General features: G+C 41.9%; 1 protein-coding gene across 20 annotated transcripts in view; it reads left to right on the top strand.

Annotated features, from left to right (window-relative positions):
• The window catches only part of NEB (nebulin), a 286668-nt gene that overhangs the window by 22758 nt on the left and 237173 nt on the right, over window positions 1–26737 (top strand). For 19 of the 20 annotated variants that reach the window (XM_060178128.1, XM_060178131.1, XM_060178129.1 and 16 more), the window contains exons 1-6: window positions 20136–20171; window positions 20287–20400; window positions 22049–22150; window positions 24848–24955; window positions 25046–25150; window positions 25865–25963. In XM_060178128.1, coding sequence (XP_060034111.1) covers window positions 20290–20400; window positions 22049–22150; window positions 24848–24955; window positions 25046–25150; window positions 25865–25963 — 525 coding nt within the window. In that variant the 5' untranslated portion in view covers window positions 20136–20171; window positions 20287–20289. Of the gene's footprint in view, window positions 1–1328; window positions 1434–3202; window positions 3308–4362; window positions 4471–6406; window positions 6524–9345; window positions 9451–9541; window positions 9650–9756; window positions 9862–10652; window positions 10752–12340; window positions 12446–13490; window positions 13599–13713; window positions 13828–15738; window positions 15841–15942; window positions 16051–16140; window positions 16246–16956; window positions 17056–18649; window positions 18755–20063; window positions 20172–20286; window positions 20401–22048; window positions 22151–24847; window positions 24956–25045; window positions 25151–25864; window positions 25964–26737 lie in introns of those variants that run through there. The other variant, XM_060178132.1, reaches the window with a different exon arrangement.

The raw sequence follows: 26737 nt of genomic DNA, 5'->3' as shown, positions 1-26737 counted from the left end.
GTGCTAAACGTCGTGAATATAAGAACAGAAGTGTGTGTGTGTGTGTGTGTGTGTGTGTGGTGGGGGGGGTCAGGCGGTAGCCCAGCAGGTTAAACGCTTTTGGCGCAAAGCACAGGGACCAGTGTAAGGATCCTGGTTCAAACCCCCGGCTCCCCACCTGCAGGGGAGTCGCTTCCCAGGCGGTGAAGCAGGTCTGCAGGTGTCTGTCTTTCTCTCCCCGTCTCTGTCTTCCCCTCCTCTCTCCATTTCTCTCTGTCCTATCCAACAATGATGACATCAGTAACAACAACAATAATAACTACAACATCAATAAAAAACAACAAGGGCAACAAAAGGGAAAATAAATAAATTAATTAATTTAATAAAAAAGAACAGAAATGTGTGATTGCGTGTGTGGGCCAGTAGGTGTGGTGTCAGGACAAGAGCGTAGGACGTAGGCCGTGAAGAAGCCAATCGAGAGAATGATTCCAGTCGTGAATCGTGGCGTGAAGGCGACTGGGATGGGATGAACCTGGGGTGTGGAGAAAAGTTGAAGACTCAGAGAAGTAAAAATCATCAGTACTTCCTGAGATTAAGGACGTATGACATTGAAAAGATGGCTATATGGCTGGCACATCAAAATTTAAGACTTCAAATAAAGATGGAGACATGTTTTTTTTCTTTTTTTTTTTTTTTACAGGCTACAATTTGGTCTTTATTTTTCTATTTATGAAAAGGAAACATTGACTAAACCATAGGATAAGAGGGGTACAACTCCACACAATTCCCACCTCCAGAATTCCGTATCCCATCCCTTCCCCTGATAGCTTTCCTATTCTTTATCTGGGAGTATGGACCCAGGGTCATTGTGGGATGCAGAAGGTGGGAGGTCTGGCTTCTGGAATTGCTTCCCCACTGAACATGGGCGTTGACAGGTCAATCCATACTCCCAGCTGAGACATGTTATTTTTCAAAACTGCCCACAAATAGCATATGGGAAGAGAATACTTTAAAAAAAAACTTATTTATTTGTTTATTCCCTTTTATTGCCCTTGTTGTTTTATTGTTGTAGTTATTATTGATGTCACTGTTGTTGGATAGGACAGAGAGAAATGGAGAGAGGAGGGGAAGACAGAGAGAAGGAGATAAAGGAGAGACACCTGCAGACCTACATCACCGCCTGTGAAGGGACTCCCCTGCAGGTGGGGAGCCAGGGGCTCGAACCCAGATCCTTAGCTGGTCCTTGCGCTTTTGCGCCACCTGCGCTTAACCCGCTGCGCTACCGCCCGACTCCCACTTTTTTATTTTTCTAAATGAATCATTGGTGTTGCTGTGTTTTATTTCGTCAGATTGCGTACAAAAAAGGGCACATTGAACAGCAAGCTCAATTCACGTCGCTTCCGGATCCTCCAGATATAGAATTTGCCAAGAAAGTGAGCAATCAAGTGAGCAAGGTGAGTGAATAAAGCTGCGGCAGTGTTGTCTTTGAAAACTCTGCTCGCTATCAAACCATCACAGAAAGTAACTCAAGTCCACTCAGAGATGCAACACAACCAGTAAGAGTGTTTTTGCAATATGACCCTAAAACTCTATGGCAAAAGCAATACTTTTTTTTTCATTTGTGATGAATAGGTTCCAAGGCTGTAAGATTATGGTGTATAGTTCCCTACCCATACTCACTACCTGAGTTCTGTACCCCACCTCCCACATACCATAGCTAATCACCGCAACTCATAAGTTTAGAAACAGTTTGCTTGCTCCTGGGACTCCCTCCCTTCCTTCCTTCCTTCCTTCCTTCCTTCCTTCCTTCCTTCCTTCCTTCCTTCCTTCCATTGCAGTTTATACATATCAGATCTCTAGATTCCACATATGTGTAAAAAACATTTGGTATTTGCTTTTCATCTCTTATTTCACTAAGCAGAACTACCTCTAGTTCCATCCATCTTGTCCCAAAGGATACACAATATCATCTTATTTGAACATCCATTAATTTCCTGGAACTATGGGAATAAATGTTGAGTCAACTTGTTGACTCAGTGATGGATAAATGGGAGAAGTGTATTCTGAAAATAGAGCTCATGTCCTACTGCACTTTGGCGTATGTGCACTATTGATACTAACAGAGAAGTCAAGTAATCACATGTTTCCGTGGATGGTATGACTATTGATAGGGTGTGTGGAGACCTCATGTAATTTTATGCTCCCTGTCAAACTTGAGGAAAACAAGAATGTGTACATGGTCTCCCAGAGCTTAGCTGGACAGCTTGATTGGTGCACCTCCTAACTTTGAAGGCCCTGGCAGACAGCTTAGGAGGTCTGTGTGTAAGCTGGTAAACTAGCTCTAAAGAATGCAGTCTCAACAGGGAATGCAGTGAGACAGATGTTCAGCTCAGGAATAGACCCCTGCTTAATTCCTCTTGTCATCTCCTCCAAATCAGGAGACTGTCTCATAGATACTGCCGCCTATAAATTCATCCCCTCCCTCTCTGTAGAGTTGAGCCTCAGTTTGGTCTGCTATTTGCATTTTGATGTAACCTCAGCTTTCTGTCTTGTTTAAGTATTTCGGGGTGTGGGGTAGGGGTGGGGGGGTGAGGGGATTGTTTCCAGTAAAGGAGAAGGATGAAAAATTGTGGATGATAAATCTTTTTAGTGATGACGTCTAGCTTCTGAATTATGGTTGATCTAACTTATCACCACGAGTTATTTGAGTAAAATATTCTCGTATGTATAGTAATGATCCACTAATAGGAATACCATGACCCTGAAATTTTGTCTAGGGCTAAATAGAAATTAACTTTAAACTTGTCCATAAAGGGTTTACTAAAAAGTGGCAGTATTATAAATAACAAGGGGGACTTAGAGGGGAAGAAATAAGTTGTTTCCACATGGCCGTATAAAGAACAACAATCTACTTTAAAATTTTATTTAAAGGGAAACTTCAGGGGCCATCAAAATAGCTCTCTTGCTTAGTGCGCTGTTTTGTCATGTGAATGTCCGAGGCTTGGGCCCAGCCCCCACCACATTGAAGGAAACTTTGGTGCTGTGGTCTTCCTCTCTCTCTCTCTCTCCTTCTCTCTCTCTCTCTCTCTCTGCCTCTCCACTTCTCTATAAAATTAAGGTTTGCTTAAGGCCTAATGAAACTTTTTTTTAAGCAGGCTTTTACCACTTAATTTGTTTTTTCACTTGTCAGTTCTATGACTTTTTATTTTTATTTTTTTCTTAGCAAAAATACAAGGAAGACTATGAAAATAAAGTCAAAGGCAAATGGAGTGAGACTCCTTGTTTTGAAATTGCAACGGCCAGAATGAACGCTGATAACATCAGCGCAGTAAGTAGGAAGAGGTGATTGGGTGGGTCTTGGGGTTGAGAGGACGGCCCTTTCTTGGTGTGTAACCAACCACCTGACTCATGCAAAGTAAGTGTTGCAGCATTTAGGACTAGGTACTTCTCGGGGGCAAGAACTTATCTAGAGTTTCTATTAAGAAAACAATCTCATGGTCTGGAAGGTGACACAGTGGATAAAGCACTGGACTCTCAAGCGTGAGGTCCCGAGTTCAATCCCCAGCAGCACATGTACTCGAGTGGTGTCTGGTTCTTTCTCTCTCTCCTATCTTTCTCATAAATAAATGAGTGAATAAATAAATAAACAAATAAATTCTTAAACTTAAAAAAAAACTATCTCAGAATCTGTTCTACCTTTTAAGAAGTGTTATTTGGAACAGATTCCAATTTTCTTATTTTCATTTCCATGAGGACAAAATGGTTTCAAAGTTAGTACAGACGAACAGGGACTTTTTACATTTGTTATTTTTCCTGGGGAGCCAAAACAGTCAATTTATGAAATTGACTAGCTTCTGCTCTGATTTTCCTCACTGAAAGATACACCCCCCCCCTTTCCTTCCTCTTTTGGGGTTTTTGTCCCTGGCCTTGATGAACTTGCTTTGGGTGGCTGTCTTTCAGCCTATTGTAATTGCTCCAAATCTCTGTTAAGTTGCTAAATGGTTTTTGTAGTGGCAGAATATTCTAGAATATTCTGTAAACCAAAAGGAACAGGGGTCGGGTGGTGGCGCACCTATTTAGGTGCACATATCACCGTGTGCAAAGACCCAGGTTCATGTCCCCAGTATCCACCTGCTGGGGGAAAGCTTTGCGAGTGGCGAAGCAGTGCTACAAGTGTCTCTCTGTCTCTCTCCGTCTCTATAGCCCCCCTCCCTATTTATGGCTTTCTCTATCCAATAAATAAAGATAATAAAAATTAAAAAAACAAACCCAAAATGAACACGGCATTGAGGAACTTCCTCCAAATGGCCTCTGGCCTCCCATGTGACATCCTTGCACGGTCTGTTCTGACATCAGGCCTTCAGTATGTTTACTGTCTTACAGAGGAAATACCAGGAAGACTTTGAGAATATGAAAGACCAGATCTACTTCATGCAGACCGAAACACCAGAATACAAAGTGAATAAGCAAGCTGGCTTGGCTGCTAGCAAGGTACAAGGCAACACTGTCATTTTATCTTGATGATCTGAGTTGGCGTGAATTTCTTACAGCTGATGCTTGCTCTTCTGTATAATAAAAAGGGGAACTCTGGGGAGAACTCTCAAGTTTAAGGCCAGTAGACTCTGCTTATTTGAAATACCAACAAAACTGCTCTGGGATTATGATAGAACTACTAATTTAAAAAAGCACCTTGTGGGAGCTGGGCGGTGGCGCAGCGGGTTAAGCGCAGGTTGCACAAAGCGCAAAGGCCTGCGTAAGGATCCCGGTTTGAGCCCCCCCCAGCTCCCCACCTGCAGGGGAGTCGCTTCACAGTCGGTGAAGCAGGTCTGCAGGTGTCTGTCTTTCTCTCCCCCTCTCTGTCTTCCCCTCCTCTACATTTCTCTCTATCCTACCCAACAACAATGACAGCAATAACAACAATGACGATAAACCACAAGGGCAGCAAAAGGGGGGGGGGGTTACATAATAAATAAAAAAAAAATTTACGGGAGTTGGGCTGTAGTGCAGTGGGCTAAGCGCAGGTGGCGCAAAGCACAAAGACCAGCATAAAGATCCCGGTTCAAACCCCGGCTCCCCACCTGCAGGGGAGTCGCTTCACAGGCGGTGAAGCAGGTCTACAGGTGTCTATCTTTCTCTCCTCCTCTCTGTCTTCCCCTCCCTCTCTCCATTTCTCTCTGTCCTATCCAACAACGACGACAACAATAATAACTACAACAATAAAACAACAAGGTCAATAAAAGGGAATAAATAAATAAAATAAATATTAAAAAAATAATAATTAAAAAAAGCACCTTGTATGAATGTAGTCAACACCTCATCACCATCTGCAGTATGTTATGGAGTAAGGGACTTTTGATAAAACCCAGAATAGGAAGGGTCTTTTATGTTTAAAGAGATTTACTTGTTACAGACAGGGAGAGAGAGCAGCAGGGAATCACTCTGGCACATGTGATGCTGGGGACAGCTCTAGAACTCATACGTGAAAGCCCAGTACTGTGGCCGGCACTGCACCGCCTTTCTGGCTGTGAAAGGGTCTTCTTATGCCTAAGAGTAGCAATTGCACACAGAAGGACCCAGTCCCCTCAGAAAAGACATATACCTATGGACTACAGACACTCCCACAGTCACTGCCATGTTTTTCTATTTTTCCCGCAAACTGGTGAAAGTCTGATCACAGACAAGATACATAAATATTTGCCTGGGCATGTTCAGACAGTCTAAGAGTAGTTTCAGCAAGTAGCCTCCTCGATCTTCTAAGGCAGGCTGGTCACTGGAAAAGCATCAACTTCAGAACTAAAAAAGGAAGAGATAAGATTTTGACCTGTTATCCACCCCTCACCCCCCAATCACACCAACCCCTTCTTCCTCCTGCAGTGTGTGTACACTGAGTACTTCGGTGCAAACACACACTCAGTGATGAGGTACGCAAGGGTCCATTGATGACACTCCCAGCAGTTTTTCTCTCTTTCAAAAACACTTCGGTAGAAAGGCAGCTGGAGGTTAAGAGCTGAGTGAAGATTCTTGGAGGAGCAAGTACCTCGGACAGGCTGAGCTCCCATTACTGTGTTTGTTTCCTTCTCCTGTTCTCGTCCTCTCCATCTATCTATCTATCTATTTATCTGTCTGTCTGTCTGTCTGTCTGTCTGTCTATCTATCTGAGCTTGGGGCTGAGTGTTAATCCTTCTTGTATCTGTCTCAGAGCCAAGCATATAACCTACATCCTATGGATATTTCTGAATGAATGGATGGATGAGAAAGGAGATTATAGAGTTTCTGTAGTTTCTCTTCTGCATTGATGAGTTACTATGAGTGTTTTGTTTATAACATGTCAAGCTGCCATGTTATAAACATGGCATCTCCTTCCTGCAGTAGGAAGGAGAACAAAGATAACCCAGAGTTGCTCTCTCATTTTATTTCACTCCTACAGGTAAAATACAAAGAGGACTATGAAAAGAATAAAGGGAAAGCAGATTATAATGTACTTCCTGCTACAGAGAACCCACTGCTCAAGCAGCTGAAGGCGGCAGGAAATGCCCTCAGCGATGTAAGTCTATTCCTGTAAGAAAAAAAAAAAAAAAAAAACAGTGGAAACCACTAGTTTTCAAGAAGGATAGAGTTTCTGCCCTCCAATAATGACTAAGTCCAAGTACTTTAAAAAGTCATAGCATAGCAGTTTCCTTGAAAACTATCTAACGGGGAGAAGCCACCTCTGAGAATGTGTGCGCATTTGGGGAACCCTGTAGACGGGAATCCTCATTTGCTGAAAAGGTGCCTGTGAGGCAGAGAGCACATTGTAGGGAGGATGCTGTGGTTTAACAGACTCAGAAGGAGACTTTGACCTGAGGGGCTTAGGGAGTGGAGGGGAGACAGAAAGGCAGACAGTTAATAGGAAGCTGTGTCCACACACTCGTTCCTGCCAACCTGCAGCTAGGAGAAGGAATTTGCTGTTTCACAGCTTCTCTCTCCTTCTGCTGCCGTTTGCCACCCAGACCTTGACTCCAGAAACCATCGTTTGCCAACAGCACATCTTAAGGGATGGCTTTCTAAGTCTTTACAAGAGTTTCTGCTTATGGAATTGTTAAGAGCTCGGCTAATCCGTCAGATTTAAAGTAGATTAAAGCAGTGAAAGCAGGGCCTGCCATAAAAAGACTCGCAGTCCAAGGCCACTTCAACTATAAAGAAACTGAACATGTGATTAATTTAGTTTCTCCTTTTTTTTTTTTTTTATTAAACCTTCCTAGTATTTTTTTTTTATTTCTATTTATAAAAAGGAAACACTGACAAAAACCATAGGATAAGAGGGGTACAACTCTACACAATTCCCACCACCAGAACTCCATATCTCATCCCCTCCCCTGATAGCTTCCCTATTCTTTATCCCTTCGGGAGTATGGACCCAGGAACATTATGGGATGCAGAAGGTGGAAGGTCAACTTGACAGGTGAGGTATTATAAATGGGTCTGTAGAAATATAGCTCTGCTGGACATCCGTCTACTGATGACTCATGGAGGCCATCTTCATCAGACATATAAAAATCCACCTTTTGCAGTTTCAAAACCTATCATGAAAAAGTGACAGTGATCAGGGAGCCCGGCGGTGGCGCAGTGGGTTAAGTGCATGTGGCACAAAGCACAAGGACCGGCATAAGGATCCTGGTTCGAGCCCCCGGCTCCCCACCTGCAGGGGAGTTGCTTCACAGGCTGTGAAGCAGGTCTGCAGGTGTCTGTCTTTCTCTCCCCTTTTCTGTCTTCTCCTCCTCTCTCCCTTTCTCTCTGTCCTATCCAACAACAACAACAACGATAAACAACAAGAGGAAAAAACAAAAATTTAAAAAATTTTGAAAACTGACAGTGATCTGCTGTCACTTGTGCTTTTTTTGTTTTTAAATTTTCTTAATCTTTACTTATTTATTGGATGGTAACAGCCAGAAATTGAGAAAGAAGAGTGAGGTAGAGAGGGAGAGAGACAGAGAGATACCTGCAGCCCTGCTACACCATGTGTGAAGCTTCCCCCGTGCAGGTGGGGGCTTGGGGCTTGAACCTGGGTCCTTGTGCACTGTAATGTATGCATTTAACCAGGTGAGCCACCACCTGGCCCCTTGTTGTGCTTTTTTTTTTTTTTTTAAGTTTATTTCATTTATTACACGTGAAAGAGAATTACATAAAGCAGAGAGGAGCGTACTTGAGATTAGACTGGGAACCTCAGGCATGAAAGTTCAGTGCTCAACCAGCCACTGTTTTAATACCCAATAATTTTCTGCCGTTACTATTGGGAATAAATGTCAATCTTCATAGGAACGAAAGTCTAGTGCTCTCATATACATCTTATTTTCAAACTTCTCTGTATGCCAGAACTTTTATTTGGTAGGAGAAAGAGGACATGTATTTTTCTGTGCATATTAAACTATTTCAAGAAGCCTTGCTTAACACAGTGAAAAATTCCCCGTGCTGAAACTATTCATATATATATATATATATGAACATATATATACATATATATATATATATATATGCTTTTTTATTTATTGGAAGGATTAATGGTTTATAGTCAACAGTAAAATTGAGTAGTTGGTACATGTGTAATGTCTCTCAGTTTTCCACATAACACTCTAACCCCTCCATCTAGGTCCTCCTCCACCATTGTGTTCCAGGACCTGAACCTTCCTCCTGCCGCCCCAGAGTCCTTTACTTTGTTGTGATACATCAAATTTAGTCCAAGTTCTGTTTTGTGTTTTCCATTCTGTTCTCATTTCTCAACTTCTCCATGAGTGAGATAAGTCCATATTCATCCTTCTCTTTCTGGCTTATCTCACTTAACATGATTTCTTCAAGCTCCATCCAAGATGAAGTGAAGAAGATGAATTCCTTTTTTTTTTTTTTTTAAATCAGAGCACTGCTCAGCTCTGGCTTATAGTGGTGTGGGGAATTGAACCTAGGACCTTGGAGCATCAAGCAAGAGAGTCTTTTTGCTTAATCATTATACTATCTACTCCTGGCCAAATTCAATATTTTTAACAGCTGTGTAGTATTCCATTGTCTTGCTAATTTTGATGCCATCAATGAGGAGAAGATGTGAACTGGGAGGGGAGAGAAGACAGCAATTCAGAAATGCAGACATATTACTACATTTCAAGCTCAGTCTGAAGCAACATTAGTGGTTTCTTATTTTTTTGAAGAATTTGAAAAACTTTGGCTGTTGAATAATTGCTAACAGAAAAAAAAACTTGTTCAGGATACTTGAATGCTTGATTGTTAAGTTATTTCTGAAGTTGACAGACACTCTCTTTTCTTCTTCTTTTGTTTAGTGTTAATCATCAGTGTGGGAGTGACAGGACTCTATTTTAACTGGCTTTATTTCTTTAACAGAAACTATACAAGGAAAATTATGAAAATACAAAGGCAAAGAGCATAAATTACTGTGAAACGCCCAAATTCAAACTTGATACGATTCTGCAGAACTTCAGTAGTGATGTAAGCTAAGTTACGGTTACTCCCTCTGTTCAAAAAAGAAAAAAGATCCATCATTTTGCCAACAAATAATTAAATCTGTTTTGTTCTTCAGACTAAATATAGAGATGCCTACTTAAAGAATATTCTGGGACATTATGTGGGCAGCTTTGAGGATCTGTATCATACACACTGCATGAAAGTCGCAGCTCAAAACAGTGACGTAAGTTCTAAGACAACTGCTTAACTTCCCAAATTGGCACAAGTTTGGTGTGTGGACACATGGTTCCATACATATGTCGGAGTTTTGTTTTTTTTTTTACTCCATAGAAAAACTACAAAGCGGAATATGAAGAGGACAGAGGCAAATGCTTCTTCCCCCAGACCATTACTCAAGAATATGAAGTCATTAAGAAATTGGATCATTGTAAAGATGTAAGTCTGTAATATAATGTTATTGCCTTGTATAGCATCTTGTGTGGACATATGTTTACATTTTTACACCTAGGACTGGCAAGATAGCTCACCTAAGAGGTGCTTTCATTACCATGTGTCTGACCAAATTTGAACCTGGCTCCCACTGGACAGGGGGAAGCTCTGGGGCTGTGGTCTCTCTCTCTCTCTCTCTCTCTCTCTGACTCTTTTTCTGAAAGAAAAAAAAACTAGCTCAAAGAAGTGAAGCCCTAGCAACAGGCCAATATAAGTAAATACAACATCGATACTTAAATGAAGCAAGGAAGCTGTAAAAAATAAAATGTAGAGCCAGTGGTGGCACACCTGGTTGAGTACACACGTTACAATGTGCAAGGACCCAGGTTTAAGTCCTTGGTTCCCCACCTGCAAAGGGAAAGCTTCACAAGTGGTGAAGTAGGGATACAGGTATCTCTATTTCCTCCTCCCCTCTCAATTTTTGACTCTCTCTATCCATTACATAAATAAAGATAAGTTTTTAAAATAAAAAATGAAAAAAAATAAAATGTATTCTGCAGTAAATCTACTATTTTCCCTGGATGTTTTTTATACATCTTAAGAGACAATTCTGGTTACAGGTGAACTGAAGATATTTGAAAATTTGTTGTGTAGTCTAACTAGAAAAAGTAGCAAGTGTCTTATTTACTATAAATTTCTCTTCTTTTATGGTGGGGGGGGTCTGCTTACTTGACCTATAGGCAAACTTGGATTTGATGAGCGATAAGCTAAAGTCAATGCTCTTTCTCCCCCCACAGCATAGCTACAAAGTCCATCCAGATAAGACAAAGTTCACCCAGGTGACTGACTCTCCTGTTATGGTTCAAGCCCAAGTCAATTCCAAACAACTGAGTGATGTAAGTTTCTTTGCATATCCAGGAAATGATGATGGGTAACATAGCATAGCATAAGCTCTCATGGCATAAGCTCTCATGGCATTTTTGAAAAAGCTTATGTGTCATCTTGCAAGTTTAGTGCGATAGCTATGTGATCACCTAGTATTATCTAATTTAGTCGCTTTGACTCTTAGGTGGATCAAAATTGTAGTCAACTTTTTCCATAAGAGAAAATACTGTAGTTTAATGTTATCAAATCAGACAAAATCTGTTCTCAGATTCCAACTTGAGTGCTGAGTTTGGTGAATTCTTTGTATGTTTTGGTTATTAACCTTTCGTCTGATGTATGACATAGAAAATGCTATTCAAGGGGCCTGGGCGGTAGTTCAGCGGGATAAGCGCATATGGCACAAAGTGCAAGGGCCAGCATAAGGATCCTGGTTCGAGTCCCCATCTCCCCACCTGCAGGGGAGTCACTTCACAAGCGGTGAAGCAGGTCTGCAAGTGTCTATCTTTCTCTCCTCCTCTTTGTCTTCCCCTCCTCTCTCCATTTCTCTCTGTCTTATCCAACAACAACAACTATGACAACAATAGCAATAATAACTACAACAAGCACAACAAGGGCAACAACAACAACAAAAAAAATGGGAAAAATGGCCTCCAGGAACAGTGGATTCGTGGTGCAGGCACTGAGCTCCAGAAATAACCCTGGAGGCAAAAAAAAAAAAAAAAAAAAGAAAAAGAAAAAGAAAATGCTATTCAATACATAGGATACCTCTCTCTCAAACCCATTCTAAAAAGCAGAATAATTGAGATAAGATTTAACATATAAGTTTTAAGTATGGGTTTCCAGGCTGTTTTTAATGAAAAAAAAAAAGTAGTGTCAGTAGAGTTATAGCCAGAAATTAAGATTTCAGAGTGTACAAACTTGAACATATGTGAAGGGTTAGAAACCTAGTGTCCTCTCTTTAATAGAGAAATGGCTCAGGCTGGGAGTATGGATGGACCTGTCAACGCCCATGTTCAGTGGGGAAGCAATTACAGAAGCCAGACCTTCCACCTTCTGCATCCCACAATGACCTTGGGTCCATACTCCCAGAGGGCTAAAGAATAGGAAAGCTGTCAGGGAAAGGGGAGGGGATAGGGAGTTCTGGTGGTGGGAATTGTGTGGAGTTGTACCCCTCTTATCCTATGGTTTTGTCAGTGTTTCCTTTTTATATATAAATTAATAAATAAATATTAAGTAGAGACATGTCTCCAGTCAGTAGGCACTGCCAACGAGTAGGAAGAAGGGTCCTTACTCTCAGGTCCTTTACTGGGAATATGCCTGGAGGGGATAATATATCAAAGAGACTCTTAACCCATCAGGATCCTACTAGGTAGGGTAAGAGATGTGGTAACAGAGGCTGTCAGTAGTACACAGTGGCCCAGCCTAGCTCTAAATGTCTCTTTTGATCTGGCAATTTTCTTAGTTGTCATTGAACAAAATCTATTTTTACACTTTATTTATGAACAATTACAGGGGACTGGATTTTGAAAAAAAAACTGAAACAGTTGTTCAGCATTAATTGGTACCAAGTCTCACTTTTTTCTCTCTCCATTCTCCCCAGCTAAATTATAAAGCGAAACACGAAAGTGAGAAGTTCAGGTGTCACTTACCTCCAGACACTCCTGCCCTCCTGCAGCACAGAGTGAACGCTTACAACCTGAGTGACGTAAGTGCCTTGCGTGTCTGCTAACAAGCTGTGCTTTCCATCTGTGAGTTACTGTGTAAGTGACGGGAAGAGCAGTTAACTTTTCGTCTCGTGCAACTCTGCCCAGGTCACTTGAAATTTCCCTTCTCAGATGAATGTAGCCGTCTTTTAAGTAGCTTCACACATTCAGATATATTTAATACTCTTTACCCTTCAAGTACCACCATGCATATTTATGTTTCGTTGCAAATGATTTTTAAATTTATTTATTTATTTTTCCCTTTTGATGCCCTTGTTATCTTTTTATTGTTGTTGTAGTTATTATTGTTGTTATTGATGTCGTCATTGTTGGATATGACAGAGAGAAATGGAGAGAGGAGGGGAAGACAGAGAGACGGAGAGAAAGACAGACACCTGCAGACCTGCTTCACTGCTTGTGAAGTGACTCCCCTGCAAGTGGGGACCCGGGGGCTCGAACCAGGATCCTTAACGCTGGTCCTTGTGCTTTGTGCCACGTGCGCTTAGCCCGCTGCGCTACCGCCGGGCTCCCGTCGTTGTAGATCTTAACATTAGATCTTCTAGCCATGTGTTTATTTATACCATAGAAAAGCCAAATTACCTCAGGAAGTGTCTTATCTCCACATCAATTCTGTGAATGAGTACTAATATTCTGTAGCATCCATGAATATTGTAGTAATTCATGAAATAACCTTTATGGAGGATTGTGAGAACAGTGAAAGTGGTGTCTTTACATTATAAAAAGTAAACTATCGAATATTTTTGCCACTCTACAAAACATTCCTGCTAGGGACCAAATGTTAGTGTGATAACTAGAATTGAGTTCATTCTTTGAAAAATAGTGATAGAGAGGAGAAAACTTTGCTCATGTAAATTACAAACTTTAGCTTGAGGAGAACAGTCTAAAATATGCAGATTTCCTAACAGTGTATATGGTCCTTTTATTTTATGATGACAAGACACTTGAGTTGACTTTTAGTCTTTAAAGTGTCTTATTCATCATCATCATCATTAAAATCAATTCCCTTGCTAAATTTTTCCTGTCCAGAATGTTTATAAGCATGACTGGGAGAAGAGCAAAGCCAAGAAGTTTGACATTAAAGTGGATGCCATCCCCCTGCTGGCCGCCAAAGCCAACAGCAGGAATGCTAGTGATGTGAGTAGGAACTCAGAGCCTGGGCATGGGGGTGCGGGTGGGGGGCGGGAGTGCGTGTGGGGGCTCAGCGATGGTTCCTGGAGGGTGGACTCTGGCATGTGTGCTGTCTTTGCAGGTGATGTACAGGAAAGACTATGAGAAAAGCAAAGGGAAAATGATTGGGGCCCTGAGCATCAATGATGACCCCAAGATGCTGCACTCTTTGAAGACAGCCCAAAACCAGAGCGACGTGAGTGTCTCTGTGGCATAATCCCCCTTATCATCAGAAGTGTCCACGTTTACTCCTTAACAGAACCTGGGATGGAGGGAGGTTAACCTAAATGAAACCTCTGGTCAGGATAACATAGTCAACATCAGAGCCCAGTAGGAGAAAGGCTGGTTAACGCTCTTATTATATTTGGACTTTGAGAAGGCAGGTGAATGCTGGAAAGATTCCCTCCATCTTCCTTCAGGTCATCTGTTTTATGGAAGAGGGTCAATATCATTCTAGTTGTTTCCTCCTGGAAATGAGCTCAGCATCTCAGTGTTTCTAAGCATGACTCAAACTCCACACAGAAAAGCAGAAGCACAAGAAGCCAGAAAATCAGACTAAAGAGCAACCAGAGGGAGCAAAATGTTAGGAACGATGTATTTAATTTCTAGGGGTTTCTTTACTGTTTTAATTTATAAAGATTAAAAAAGATTTAATTTATAAAGATTTAAAAGACTTGGGGGGCCGGGTAGTGGCACACCTGGTTAAGCTCACATGTTACAATGTACAAGGACCCGGGTTCAGGTCCCCACTCCCCACCTGCAGGGGGAAAGCTTTGCAAGTGGTGAAGCAGGGCTGCAGGTGTCTCTCTGTCTCTCTCCCTCTCTATCTCCCCCTTCCTTCTCAATTTCTGGCTGTCTCTTTCCAATAAATAGAAGATAATAATAAAAAAAGATTTAAAAGACTTGAAAATATTTTAAATTAAACTATTTACAAAAAGTGCATTTATAATTCAAAGCACATAAGAAATACTCCATATTCTGGATTGTATATAATGTCCCCATCTTTATTAAGTATAGTTTTGAATCTCTATATGGGAGAATTAAAAAAATGTTAAAAATACATGCTATATTGAATGTAAAAAAAACCCCATCGTTTTCTGTATATAGTGTATTTGGTTTTAAAGATAAAAACCAATCCCTCCCACAGGTGTTTCAAAGTAAGTTTTCATCAAATGCCAAACTGGGACTTGCAGAATAGGTCATCTGGATAGTATGCTGGTTGCTGTGTGTGTGATCCAGGTTCAAGCCTGACCCCCCACCCCCATCCCAAAGCTGGAGGCAGCTTTGGTGCTGTGGTCTCTTCACCATTCCCTGCTTTTCTTTCTGTATCTGAAAAAGAAAAAATTAGCCTGTAGCAGTGAAGTCCTGACATGATATCCCCCTTCCCCTTCCCCAAAAAAGCAAGATTGAGTACTTTACTACTGAGCATCTAAACTTAGGTCCACAATAAGAGTAAGCTGACCCACCAACCCCATACCAATTTTTAAAATATTCATGTTCCTTCAGATACATTGGATGACATGAATTGCTTTAAGGTAAAGAGTTACTTAGAGAGTTGCGTCTGTGTGCTGTCATCTATTCTGTCTGTGACAAATTAAGACAAGTAACATAAATACATTTAAGACCATTAGCAGACTAGGTTATATTAGATGTGAGTCTCTGTCATGTTCATTCAGCTTCCTTTTACTTCCTGGAAAATGGTCATTGAAACCCACATTTTCCCCCTCCAGGGTTACCACTGGGGCTGCGTGTCAGTGCTATGAATCTACCACTCTTAGCAGCCATTTTTTTTTTTTTTTAACTTTTTTCCTCTCTATTTGTAGTGGGCAGGACAGAGAGAAATTGAAGGGGGAGGGGCAATAGAGAGGGAGAGAGAAAGATAGACCCCTGAGATGTGTAGCATCACCCCTATAGTTGGGGGGCAGGGGCTCGAACCCACGTCCTTCTATAGTAACTGTAATATGAGCACTTAACCAGGTACTCCGGGCCCCTCATACCACAATTTTGAAAAGTCTTTTGGTTTAAAGGATAGCAACGACACAAAGTGACTTCTTTTCTCTGTGAGCTTGATCTTTCTGATATCTCCTTTCTTTTTCTTTTTTGACAGAGATTGTATAGGGAAAACTATGAGAAGACAAAGGCAAAAAGCATGAATTACTGTGAAACGCCTAAATATCAGCTTGACACTCTACTGAAGAACTTCAGTGAGGTTTGAAAGACCGTGATTACTTCCAGGGCCTGGGGCTCTCCTACCTCTCCTACTGTTTGACAGACAGCCACGTAGTTGAGTGACACGTGTTTTGTTTTTCAGGCTAAATATAAAGATGCCTATGTGCAGAACATTCTGGGTCACTACGTAGGCAGCTGTGAGGACCCATATCAAATACACTGCATGAAAATGTCGGCTCAAAACAGTGACGTAAGTTTGAAGACAGTTGCTCCCACCTCACAGAGACACTGTTTTGGAGCAGTATTCATCACGATCGACTATTGTGTCTTCTCATTATAGAAAAATTACAAAGCAGAATATGAAGAAGATAGAGGGAAATGCTATTTCCCGCAGACGATAACACAAGAGTATGAAGCCATTAAGAAGCTTGACCAGTGTAAAGATGTAAGTCAGTTGCCCAGCATTGGGGAATTTGGGCTTGGGGTTCTTGTGCCATCTAGTGGTAAACTCAGCTGGAATAGTGCTGCACATCTAGTGGTTCATCTAACTTTGACACTTGGATTTGGGGACAGAATTGAAGAATACCAAAATGGCTATAAGGAGCCCATTGGCTGTAACAGGATCTCAAGTTTCATAACACACTTGTAGTAGTTTCTAGGTTCCTGACTTTGAGGCACTGAGGACATGGACATATGTGAGAGATAGACTGTCATTGATTCAGCAGTTTCATGTGAGGGGCTGTCTTGTGCCAGATACTATTCTTGGTGTTGGAAAAAAAGAAGGGGTGAGGGGCACTGTCTCTTGAGAGAATGCGGTTGAGAGAGACAAAAATATACAAGAGGCATAGAAGTAAGAAGCATGGGAGTCGGGCGGTAGTGCAGTGGGCTAAGCACACATGGCATGAAGCGCAAGGACTGATGTAAGGATCCTGATTTGAGACCCCGGCTCCCCACCTTCAGGGGGGTCACTTCACAGGCGGTGAAGCAGGTCTATAGGTGTCTGTCTTTCTCTCCCCTCTCTGTCTTCCCCTCCTCTCTCCATTTCTCTCTGTCCTATCTAACAACAATTGGGATGGTTTTAATAGATTAGTATGTCTATGAACAAGAACAAAGAGTTAAATGATGAACTTTCATTAACCAGCATCTTCTTTCCTAGCATACCTACAAAGTTCATCCAGATAAGACCAAGTTTACTTCAGTCACTGATAGTCCTGTGCTGCTGCAGGCCCAGCTGAACACAAAACAACTTAGCGATGTAAGTGCCTTGATTTGTGCTGGTGTTGGGGAGCCAGAGAAACGGAGGTACTTCGTGGACTTGACTGTTGCCCCAGTGACATCATTTTGCAAAGGTCGCTTAATAAAATGCAAATGAAGCTGATAGCTTGAATTGTAGCCTCAGAACAAATGGTGTTAGACTAGAATAAAAATAGCTACTATTTCTTCAGTAACTTACTGACTTTCAGTGGGAAGTTACTCATTAGAACCTGTCACCGACCGAAAATAATGCACATTGAAGCTTCTTGGCAACTTAAGTAAATAGCAACAACAAAAGCACCCACTTGGGTAGGTAGTAAGGCAAGCATTTTCTGTTCCTCAGTTTGCTAACAAAGACATTACAAGGGGGCCCAGCAGTAGTGCACGGAGTAAGAAGCACAAGGACCCACATAAGGATCCCAGTTGGAGCTCAGGTTCCCCACCTGCAGTGGGTTGCTTTACAAGCCATGAAGCAGGTCTGTAGGTGTCTACCTTCCTCTCTCCCTTTCTATCTCCCCGTCCCCTCTCACTTTCTCTCTGTCCTAGCCAATAAAAATGGAAGAAATGTCCACCACGAGCAGTGGATAGGCTGTGCAGACGCTGTGCCCCAGTGATAACACTGGAGGGAAACAAACAAACAACAACAAAACAAAAACCAAAACCAAGGACTTTACAAGAAAACCAAGGACAGAAACAATAAAGACCTCAGGCAATAATGCGGTTAATGTTAGGTGATGATACAGAATTAGAATTGAAAAACCTGGAACTAAGTGTCTGGATGGTCACTTTTGACTGGATGGTTAAGAAAAGTCCAATAAAGACCGGTCCAGTCGGGGGCTGGGGGTGGTGCACCTGGTTGAGCTCACATGTTGCAGTGCTCAAGGAGCAGGTTTCCAGCCCTGGTCCCCACCTGTACGGGGATGTGAGCGTCCTGAGCAGTGAAGCAGCACTGCAGGTCTCTTTCTGTCCCTCTGCATCTCTATCTTCCCCTCCCCCTGAATATCTGGCTGTCTCTCTCAAACAAAGAATAAAAAATTGAAAAAAAAAAGATCCAGTCATACCAGGATGAGGGCTGGGTGGTGGCACGCCCTGGTAAGCACATGTCTTATGAAGTGCAGAGATCTTAGTGCGAGCCCTGCCTCCTCACCTGCAGGAGGGATGCTTCACAAACAGTGAAGTTGGTCTGCAACTGTCTGTCTATCTCTTTCCCTCTCTATCTCCCCCTCATCTCTTGATTTCTCTCTGTCATATAAAATAAAATGGGAGGGAAAAATTGCTTATTTTCTAGCACTCTGACTATAGAAGTCATTGATTTTGAGTGTTTATGCCCTCAATATACAGTCTAGAAATTTAGATCGGACAGTAGATTTTACATATAAAGATTGTGGTAGCTTATACCAAATGACAATACACAATTTCTGATGACGGAGTGACAGTTGGCATGCTGTTCTGGATTCTGATCAGATTGAATAGTTCTCTAGTATTTCCCTAAAAAAAGTAAAATAAATGTAATGAATTAGCTATAGAAACTCTCCTACATAAATTGAAGTTAGTCTTCAACCTAAACAGTGTGGTTATCCTCTCCTATTTTTCAGCTGAATTATAAAGCAAAGCACGAAGGCGAGAAGTTCAAATGCAATGTTCCAGCAGATGCTCCAGAGTTTATCCAGCACAGGGTCAATGCCTATAACCTGAGTGATGTAAGTACCGATTTCCCAGAAGCCTCTGCTTGTGTACCTGTAATGTTAGAAATGTCAGCAGTGTTTAGAAAATACCGTATTGAGGATCTATGCGAATGGCAACTGACACTGCTACCAGGCTGTAAGTGGAGCTTTTAATGTCACATTGTTAGAAGGCTCTTACTCAACTATCAGCTCTCACTTTCTACATTCTCTGTTACTGAAGGAAAAAAAGACCCAATCTCTCAACTGCTCCTCTACTAATCCTTAGAGGTTTATTTTTTAAATATTTATTTATGTATTTATTCCCTATTGTTGCCCTTGTTGTTTTATTGTTGTAGTTGTTATTGATGTCGTCGTTGGATAGGACAGAGAGAAATGGAGAGAGGAGGGGAAGACAGAGAGAGAGAGAGAGAGAGAGAGAAAGATAGACACCTGCAGATCTGCTTCACCGCCTGTGAAGCGAATCCCCTGCAGGTGTGGGGCAGAGGCTGGAACGGCGATCCTTAAGCCAGTCCTTGCGCTTGGCGCCACCTGCGCTTAACTCCCTGCGCTACCGCCCGACTACAGTCCTTAGAGTTTTATAAGCTCTCTCCTCTGCCAAAGTCACATTTCACTTCTCCAATTGGTTGCTCTTTTGTATTAGCTTTTACCTACCAGGATAGCAAAATCTTTAGAAAATCCCTAAAACATTTGTGCAAATAAATTACATTGGGGGCTGGTGAGATAACTTTCCAGGTCAGGGGCCTACCTTGTCAAACACGTGACTCAGATTCATGCCCTTGGCACCACATGGGAGGTGCTGTGCCACTGTGGTTGTGACCTTTACTCTACCGCGGTGTCTGTCTACCCGTAAGGCTATTGGTCTCTGTGTGTCTCTATTTGAATGAAAAAAAAGTTGACTGGAGTGGTGAAACCATCCATGTCTCGTGAGCCCCAATGACACACATACATACATACATACACACACAGAGAGAATAAATTATATTTATTTAGCTGTAAGAGGGAGAGAAACTGGGTAATAGATAAATCAATAGCTATACTGTCATTTATTATTCACTAAACATCACTCATTTTGTGAACCTCATAGAGTGCAGTTACACAAATGTAAATGATACAGCCCATTACAGAAGCAGGACATATAAAGTCCAGAAGAAATCACTGTCAGATAAGTCTGTTATTTGCAGAAATGCCCTTAAGGACATGTAGTAATACTACATGTAGTCCATGAATAAAAGTGCAAAATTTTTGTCGGTATTATTTATTTTTCTGGATGAATCTGTGTTAGATATTATACTTACAGTTCTTTTGCTTAAATTCTCCTGTCCAGAATGTTTATAAGCATGACTGGGAGAAGAGCAAAGCCAAGAAGTTTGACATTAAAGTGGATGCTATCCCCCTGCTGGCCGCCAAAGCCAACAGCAGGAATGCTAGTGATGTGAGTAGGAGCTCAGAGCCTGGGCATGGGGGTGCGGGTGGGGGGCGGGAGTGCGTGTGGGGGCTCAGCGATGGTTCCTGGAGGGTGGACTCTGGCATGTGTGCTGTCTTTGCAGGTGATGTACAGGAAAGACTATGAGAAAAGCAAAGGGAAAATGATTGGGGCCCTGAGCATCAATGATGACCCCAAGATGCTGCACTCTTTGAAGACAGCCCAAAACCAGAGCGACGTGAGTGTCTCTGTGGCATAATCCCCCTTATCATCAGAAGTGTCCACGTTTACTCCTTAACAGAACCTGGGATGGAGGGAGGTTAACCTAAATGAAACCTCTGGTCAGGATAACATAGTCAACCTCAGAGCCCAGTAGGAGAAAGGCTGGTTAACGCTCTTATTATATTTGAACTTTGAGAAGGCAGGTGAATGCTGGAAAGATTCCCTCCATCTTCCTTCAGGTCATCTGTTTTATGGAAGAGGGTCAATATCATTCTAGTTGTTTCCTCCTGGAAATGAGCTCAGCATCTCAGTGTTTCTAAGCATGACTCAAACTCCACACAGAAAAGCAGAAGCCAGAAAATCAGACTAAAGAGCAACCAGAGGGAGCAAAATGTTAGGAGCGATGTATTTAATTTCTAGGGGGTTCTTTACAATGTTGATCTTATAAAGATTTAAAGGCCTGGAAAAAACTTTAAATTAAACTATTTACAAAAAGTGCATTTATAATTCAAAGCACATAAGAAATACTCCATATTCTGGATTGTATATAATGCCCTCATCTTTATTAAGTATTTTTTTGAATTTCTATATGGGAGAATTTTTAAAAATGTAAAAAATACATGCTATATTGAATGTAAAAACAACCCATCCTTTCCTATATTATTTCCTATATTATTGCTATATAGTATTTGGTTTTAATGATAAAAACCAGTCCCCCCCACAGGTGTTTGAAAGTAAGTTTTCAACAAATGCCAAACTGGGACTTTCAGAATAGCTCATCTGGATAGTATGCTGGTTGCTGTGTGTGTGATCCAGGTTCAAGCCTGACCCCCCCACCCCTTCCCATCACACTGGAGGCATCCCCTGCTTTTCTTTCTGTATCTGAAAAAGAAAAAATTAGCCTGTAGCAGTGAAGTCCTGACATGATATCCCCTTTCCCCTTCCCCCCCCAAAAAAAACCAGCAAGATTGAGTACTTCTTTACTACTGAGTATCTAAACTTAGGTCCACAATAAGAGTAAGCTGCTCACCAACCCCATACCAATTTTTAAAATATTCATGTTCCTTCAGATACATGGATGACATGAATTGCTTTAAGGTAAAGAGTTACTTAGAGAGTTGCGTCTGTGTGCTGTCATCTATTCTGTCTGTGACAAATTGAGATGAGTAACATAAATACATTTAAGGCCATTAACAGATAAGTTATATTAGACGTGAGTCTCTGTCATGTTCATTCAGCTTCCTTTTACTTCCTGGAAAATGGTCATTGAAACCCACATTTTCCCCCCACCAGGGTTACCACTGGGGCTGCGTGTCAGTGCTATGAATCTACCACTCTTAGCAGCCATTTTTTAAAAACTTTTTTCCTCTCTATTTCTAGCGGACAGGACAGAGAGAAATTGAAGGGGAAGGGGCAATAGAGAAGGAGAGAGAAGGATAGACCCCTGAGATGTGCCACATCACCCCTATAGTTGGGGGGCGGGGGCTCGAACCCGCGTCCTTGCATAGTAACTGTAATATGAGCACTTAACCGGGTACTCCTGGCCCCTCATACCACAATTTTGAACAGTCTTTTGGTTTAAAGGATAGCAACGACACAAAGTGACTTCTTTTCTCTGTGAGCTTGATCTTTCTGATATCTCCTTTCTTTTTCTTTTTTGACAGAGATTGTATAGGGAAAACTATGAGAAGACAAAGGCAAAAAGCATGAATTACTGTGAAACGCCTAAATATCAGCTTGACACTCTACTGAAGAACTTCAGTGAGGTTTGAAAGACCGTGATTACTTCCAGGGCTTGGGGGCTCTCCTACCTCTCCTACTGTTTGACAGACAGCCACGTAGTTGAGTGACACGTGCTTTGTTTTTCATTTATTTATTTAATTTATTTATTTTATTTAAGAAAGGATAAATTAACAAAACCATAAGGTAGGAGGGGTATAACTCCACACAATTCCCACCACCCAATCTCCATAACCCACCCCCTCCCCTGATAGCTTTCCCATTCTCTGTCCCTCTGGGAGCATGGACCCAGGGTCATTGTGGGTTGCAGAAGGTGGAAGGTCTGGCTTCTGTAATTGCTTCCCCGCTGAACATGGACATTGACTGGTCGGTCCATACTCCCAGTCTGCCTCTCTCTTTCCCTAGTAGGGTGGGTCTATGGGGAAGCGGAGCACCAGGACACATTGGTGGGGTCTTCAGTCCAGGGAAGCCTGGCCAGCATCCTGGTGGCATCTGGAACCTGGTGATTGAAAAGAGAGTTAACATACGAGGCCAAATTGTTGAGCAGTCATGGGCCCAAAACTTGGAATAGTGGAGAGGAAGTGTTAGGGAGGTACTCACTGCAAACTCTAGTGTACTTCTGCTTTCAGGTATATATTTTGCAGTAGTTTATGGATACGTGTGAACATAAGCTCTCTTTCACAGAAACTGGTGTATATCTAGGTTATGGGACTTTGTTAGAAAGTGAACCACCTGAGATGAAATTAGAGTGTACTATAAAAGGAAAGGTCTCACCCGGGTAATGAAGCTGAAGGATTGTCATTCCACACGTGAAGTCTCTGGATACAGTCTCATGTGAAGCATGTTGAGGTGGCAATCCTTGCATTGGTTAGGTTGTGATCGGCAGATGCAATATTATTTGGTATGGATTGGGAGAGGCATACGGGAAAGTGGGCCCTATCCAAGGGTTCCAGGACTGGGGGAAGTAGGGGCTCTATAGTGGAGATGTGAGATTCCTGCTGTCTTAGGGTTCAAAAAGACAATCGATAGTTAATGTTATCATCACATTATTTGGTAATTGGGTTAACTTTGAAAAGTCCTTTTGTTATGGTTTGCTGTACAGTATCCAGTATCTTGTATATAGCTGTGCTATTGGATGCTTCTAATCTACTTGGTCTAGGCTTTTGAGAGAGTCCGCATATCAAATACACAGCCTATATATTAAAAAGATTCAGTTTGTGTTTTGAAAAACTTTGAGACATACAATTGATTTTCCCCCTCTCATATTGATTAACTACTGATTTATATGTCTACATTTTACTAGGAGTGTACATAAACACCATTCCCACCACCAAAAGACTGTGACCCATCCCTCCCACCCATTCCCACCCCCCACTGTCCCAGGAAGCTGCGTGTCTACCCCTCACCACAGGGTTTTTACTTTGGTGCCCTACTTACAATTTGATCAGGTCCTGCTTTTAGTTTCCCTTTCAGATCTTCTTAGTCAACTTCTGTTGATGAGTGGGATCATCCCATACTCATCTTTATCTTTCTGACTTAGTTCACTTAACATAATTCCTTCTAGCTCTGTCCAAGATGGGTCAGAGAAGGTGGGTTCATTGTTCTTGATAGCTGCATAGTATTCCATTGTGTATATATACCACAGCTTTCTCAGCCACTCATCTGTTGTTGGGCACCTGGGTAGCTTCCAGATTTTAGCTATTATGAATTGTGCTGCTATGAACATAGGAGTACATACCTCTTTTTGGTTGGGTGTTATGGAGTCCTTGGGGTATAACCCCAGGAGAGGAATTACTGGATCATATGGAAGGTCCATGTCTAGCCTTCTGAGAGTTTTCCAGACTGCTCTCCACAGAGGGTGTACCAATTTACATTCCCACCAGCAATGTAAAAGGGTTCCTCTGTCCCCACAGCCTCTCCAGCATTGGTTGCTGCTGTCCTTTTTGATGTATGCCATTCTTACAGGAGTGAGGTGGTATCTTAGTGTTGTCTTAATTTGCATTTCTCTGGCTATCAGTGACCTAGAGCAGTTTTTCATATGTTTGTTAGTCTTTTGGATCTCCTCTGTAGTGAATGTTTTGTTCATATCCTAGCCCATTTTTGGATGGGGTCATTTCCTTTTTTGGTGCTAAGTTTGCTGAGCTCTTTATATATTTTGGTGATTAGTTTCTTGTCTGATGTATGGCATGTGAAGATCTTCTCCCATTCTGTGAGGGGTCTCTCTATTTGTTTAATAGTTTCTTTGGATGTGCAGAAGCTTTTCAATTTGATGTAGTCCCATTGGTTTGTTTCTGCTTTAGTCTTCCTTGCAATTGGGTTTGATTCATCAAAGATGTCCTTGAGGTGTAGGTGGGAAAGTATTTTACCAATGTTTTCCTCTAAGTATTTGATTGTTTCTGGTCTGACATCTAGGTCTTTGATCCATTTGTAGTTGATTTTTGTTTCTGGTGAGATAAAGTGGTTCAATTTCATTCTTCTGCATGTTACAACCCAGTTTTCCCAGCACCATTTATTGAAGAGAGCCTCCTTTTTCCATTTAATCCTTTGGGCACCCTTATCAAAGATTAGATTCCCATAGGTGTTGGGATTTTTGGGCTTTCAATTCTGTTCCACTGGTTTGTGTGCCTATTTTTGTTCCAGTACCATGCTGTTTTGATGATGATGGCTTTATAATATAGTTTAAGGTCTGGGAGTGTGATGCCTCCACGTGCTTTGTTTTTCAGGCTAAATATAAAGATGCCTATGTGCAGAACATTCTGGGTCACTACGTAGGCAGCTGTGAGGACCCATATCAAATACACTGCATGAAAATGTCGGCTCAAAACAGTGACGTAAGTTTGAAGACAGTTGCTCCCACCTCACAGAGACACTGTTTTGGAGCAGTATTCATCACGATCGACTATTGTGTCTTCTCATTATAGAAAAATTACAAAGCAGAATATGAAGAAGATAGAGGGAAATGCTATTTCCCGCAGACGATAACACAAGAGTATGAAGCCATTAAGAAGCTTGACCAGTGTAAAGATGTAAGTCAGTTGCCCAGCATTGGGGAATTTGGGCTTGGGGTTCTTGTGCCATCTAGTGGTAAACTCAGCTGGAATAGTGCTGCACATCTAGTGGTTCATCTCCTAACTTTGACATTTGGATTTGGGGACAGAATTGAAGAATACCAAAATGACTATAAGGAGCCCATTGGCTGTAACAGGATCTCAAGTTTTATAAGACACTTGTAGTAGTTTCTAGGTACCTGACTTTGAGGCACTGAGGACTTGGACATGTGTGAGAGATAGACTGTCATTGATTCAGCAGTTTCATGTGAGGGGCTGTCTTGTGCCAGATACTATTCTTGGTGTTGGAAAAAAGGAAGGGGTGAGGGGCACTGCCTCTTGAGAGAATGCGGTTGAGAGAGACAAAAATATACAAGAGGCATAGAAATAAGAAGCGTGGGAGTCGGGCGGTAGTGCAGTGGGCTAAGCGCACATGGCATGAAGCGCAAGGACTGATGTAAGGATCCTGATTTGAGAACCCGGGTCCCCACCTTCAGGGAGGTCACTTCACAGGCGGTGAAGCAGGTCTGCAGGTGTCTGTCTTTCTCTCCTCTCTCTGTCTTCCCCTCCTCTCTCCATTTCTCTCTGTCCTATCTAACAACAATTGGGATGGTTTTAATAGATTAGTATGTCTATGAACAAGAACAAAGAGTTAAATGATGAACTTTCATTAACCAGCATCTTCTTTCCTAGCATACCTACAAAGTTCATCCAGATAAGACCAAGTTTACTTCAGTCACTGATAGTCCTGTGCTGCTGCAGGCCCAGCTGAACACAAAACAACTTAGCGATGTAAGTGCCTTGATTTGTGCTGGTGTTGGGGAGCCAGAGAAACGGAGGTACTTCGTGGACTTGACTGTTGCCCCAGTGACATCATTTTGCAAAGGTCGCTTAATAAAATGCAAATGAAGCTGATAGCTTGAATTGTAGCCTCAGAACAAATGGTGTTAGACTAGAATAAAAATAGCTACTATTTCTTCAGTAACTTACTGACTTTCAGTGGGAAGTTACTCATTAGAACCTGTCACCGACCGAAAATAATGCACATTGAAGCTTCTTGGCAACTTAAGTAAATAGCAACAACAAAAGCACCCACTTGGGTAGGTAGTAAGGCAAGCATTTTCTGTTCCTCAGTTTGCTAACAAAGACATTACAAGGGGGCCCAGCAGTAGTGCACGGAGTAAGAAGCACAAGGACCCACATAAGGATCCCAGTTGGAGCTCAGGTTCCCCACCTGCAGTGGGTTGCTTTACAAGCCATGAAGCAGGTCTGTAGGTGTCTACCTTCCTCTCTCCCTTTCTATCTCCCCGTCCCCTCTCACTTTCTCTCTGTCCTAGCCAATAAAAATGGAAGAAATGTCCACCACGAGCAGTGGATAGGCTGTGCAGACGCTGTGCCCCAGTGATAACACTGGAGGGAAACAAACAAACAACAACAAAACAAAAACCAAAACCAAGGACTTTACAAGAAAACCAAGGACAGAAACAATAAAGACCTCAGGCAATAATGCGGTTAATGTTAGGTGATGATACAGAATTAGAATTGAAAAACCTGGAACTAAGTGTC

The sequence above is a fragment of the Erinaceus europaeus genome, chromosome 18 (assembly GCF_950295315.1).
Source record: "Erinaceus europaeus chromosome 18, mEriEur2.1, whole genome shotgun sequence".
NCBI lineage: Eukaryota > Metazoa > Chordata > Mammalia > Eulipotyphla > Erinaceidae > Erinaceus > Erinaceus europaeus.
Note: the sequence above shows the minus strand (reverse complement) of the source record. Positions and strands in the feature narration are given on the sequence as shown.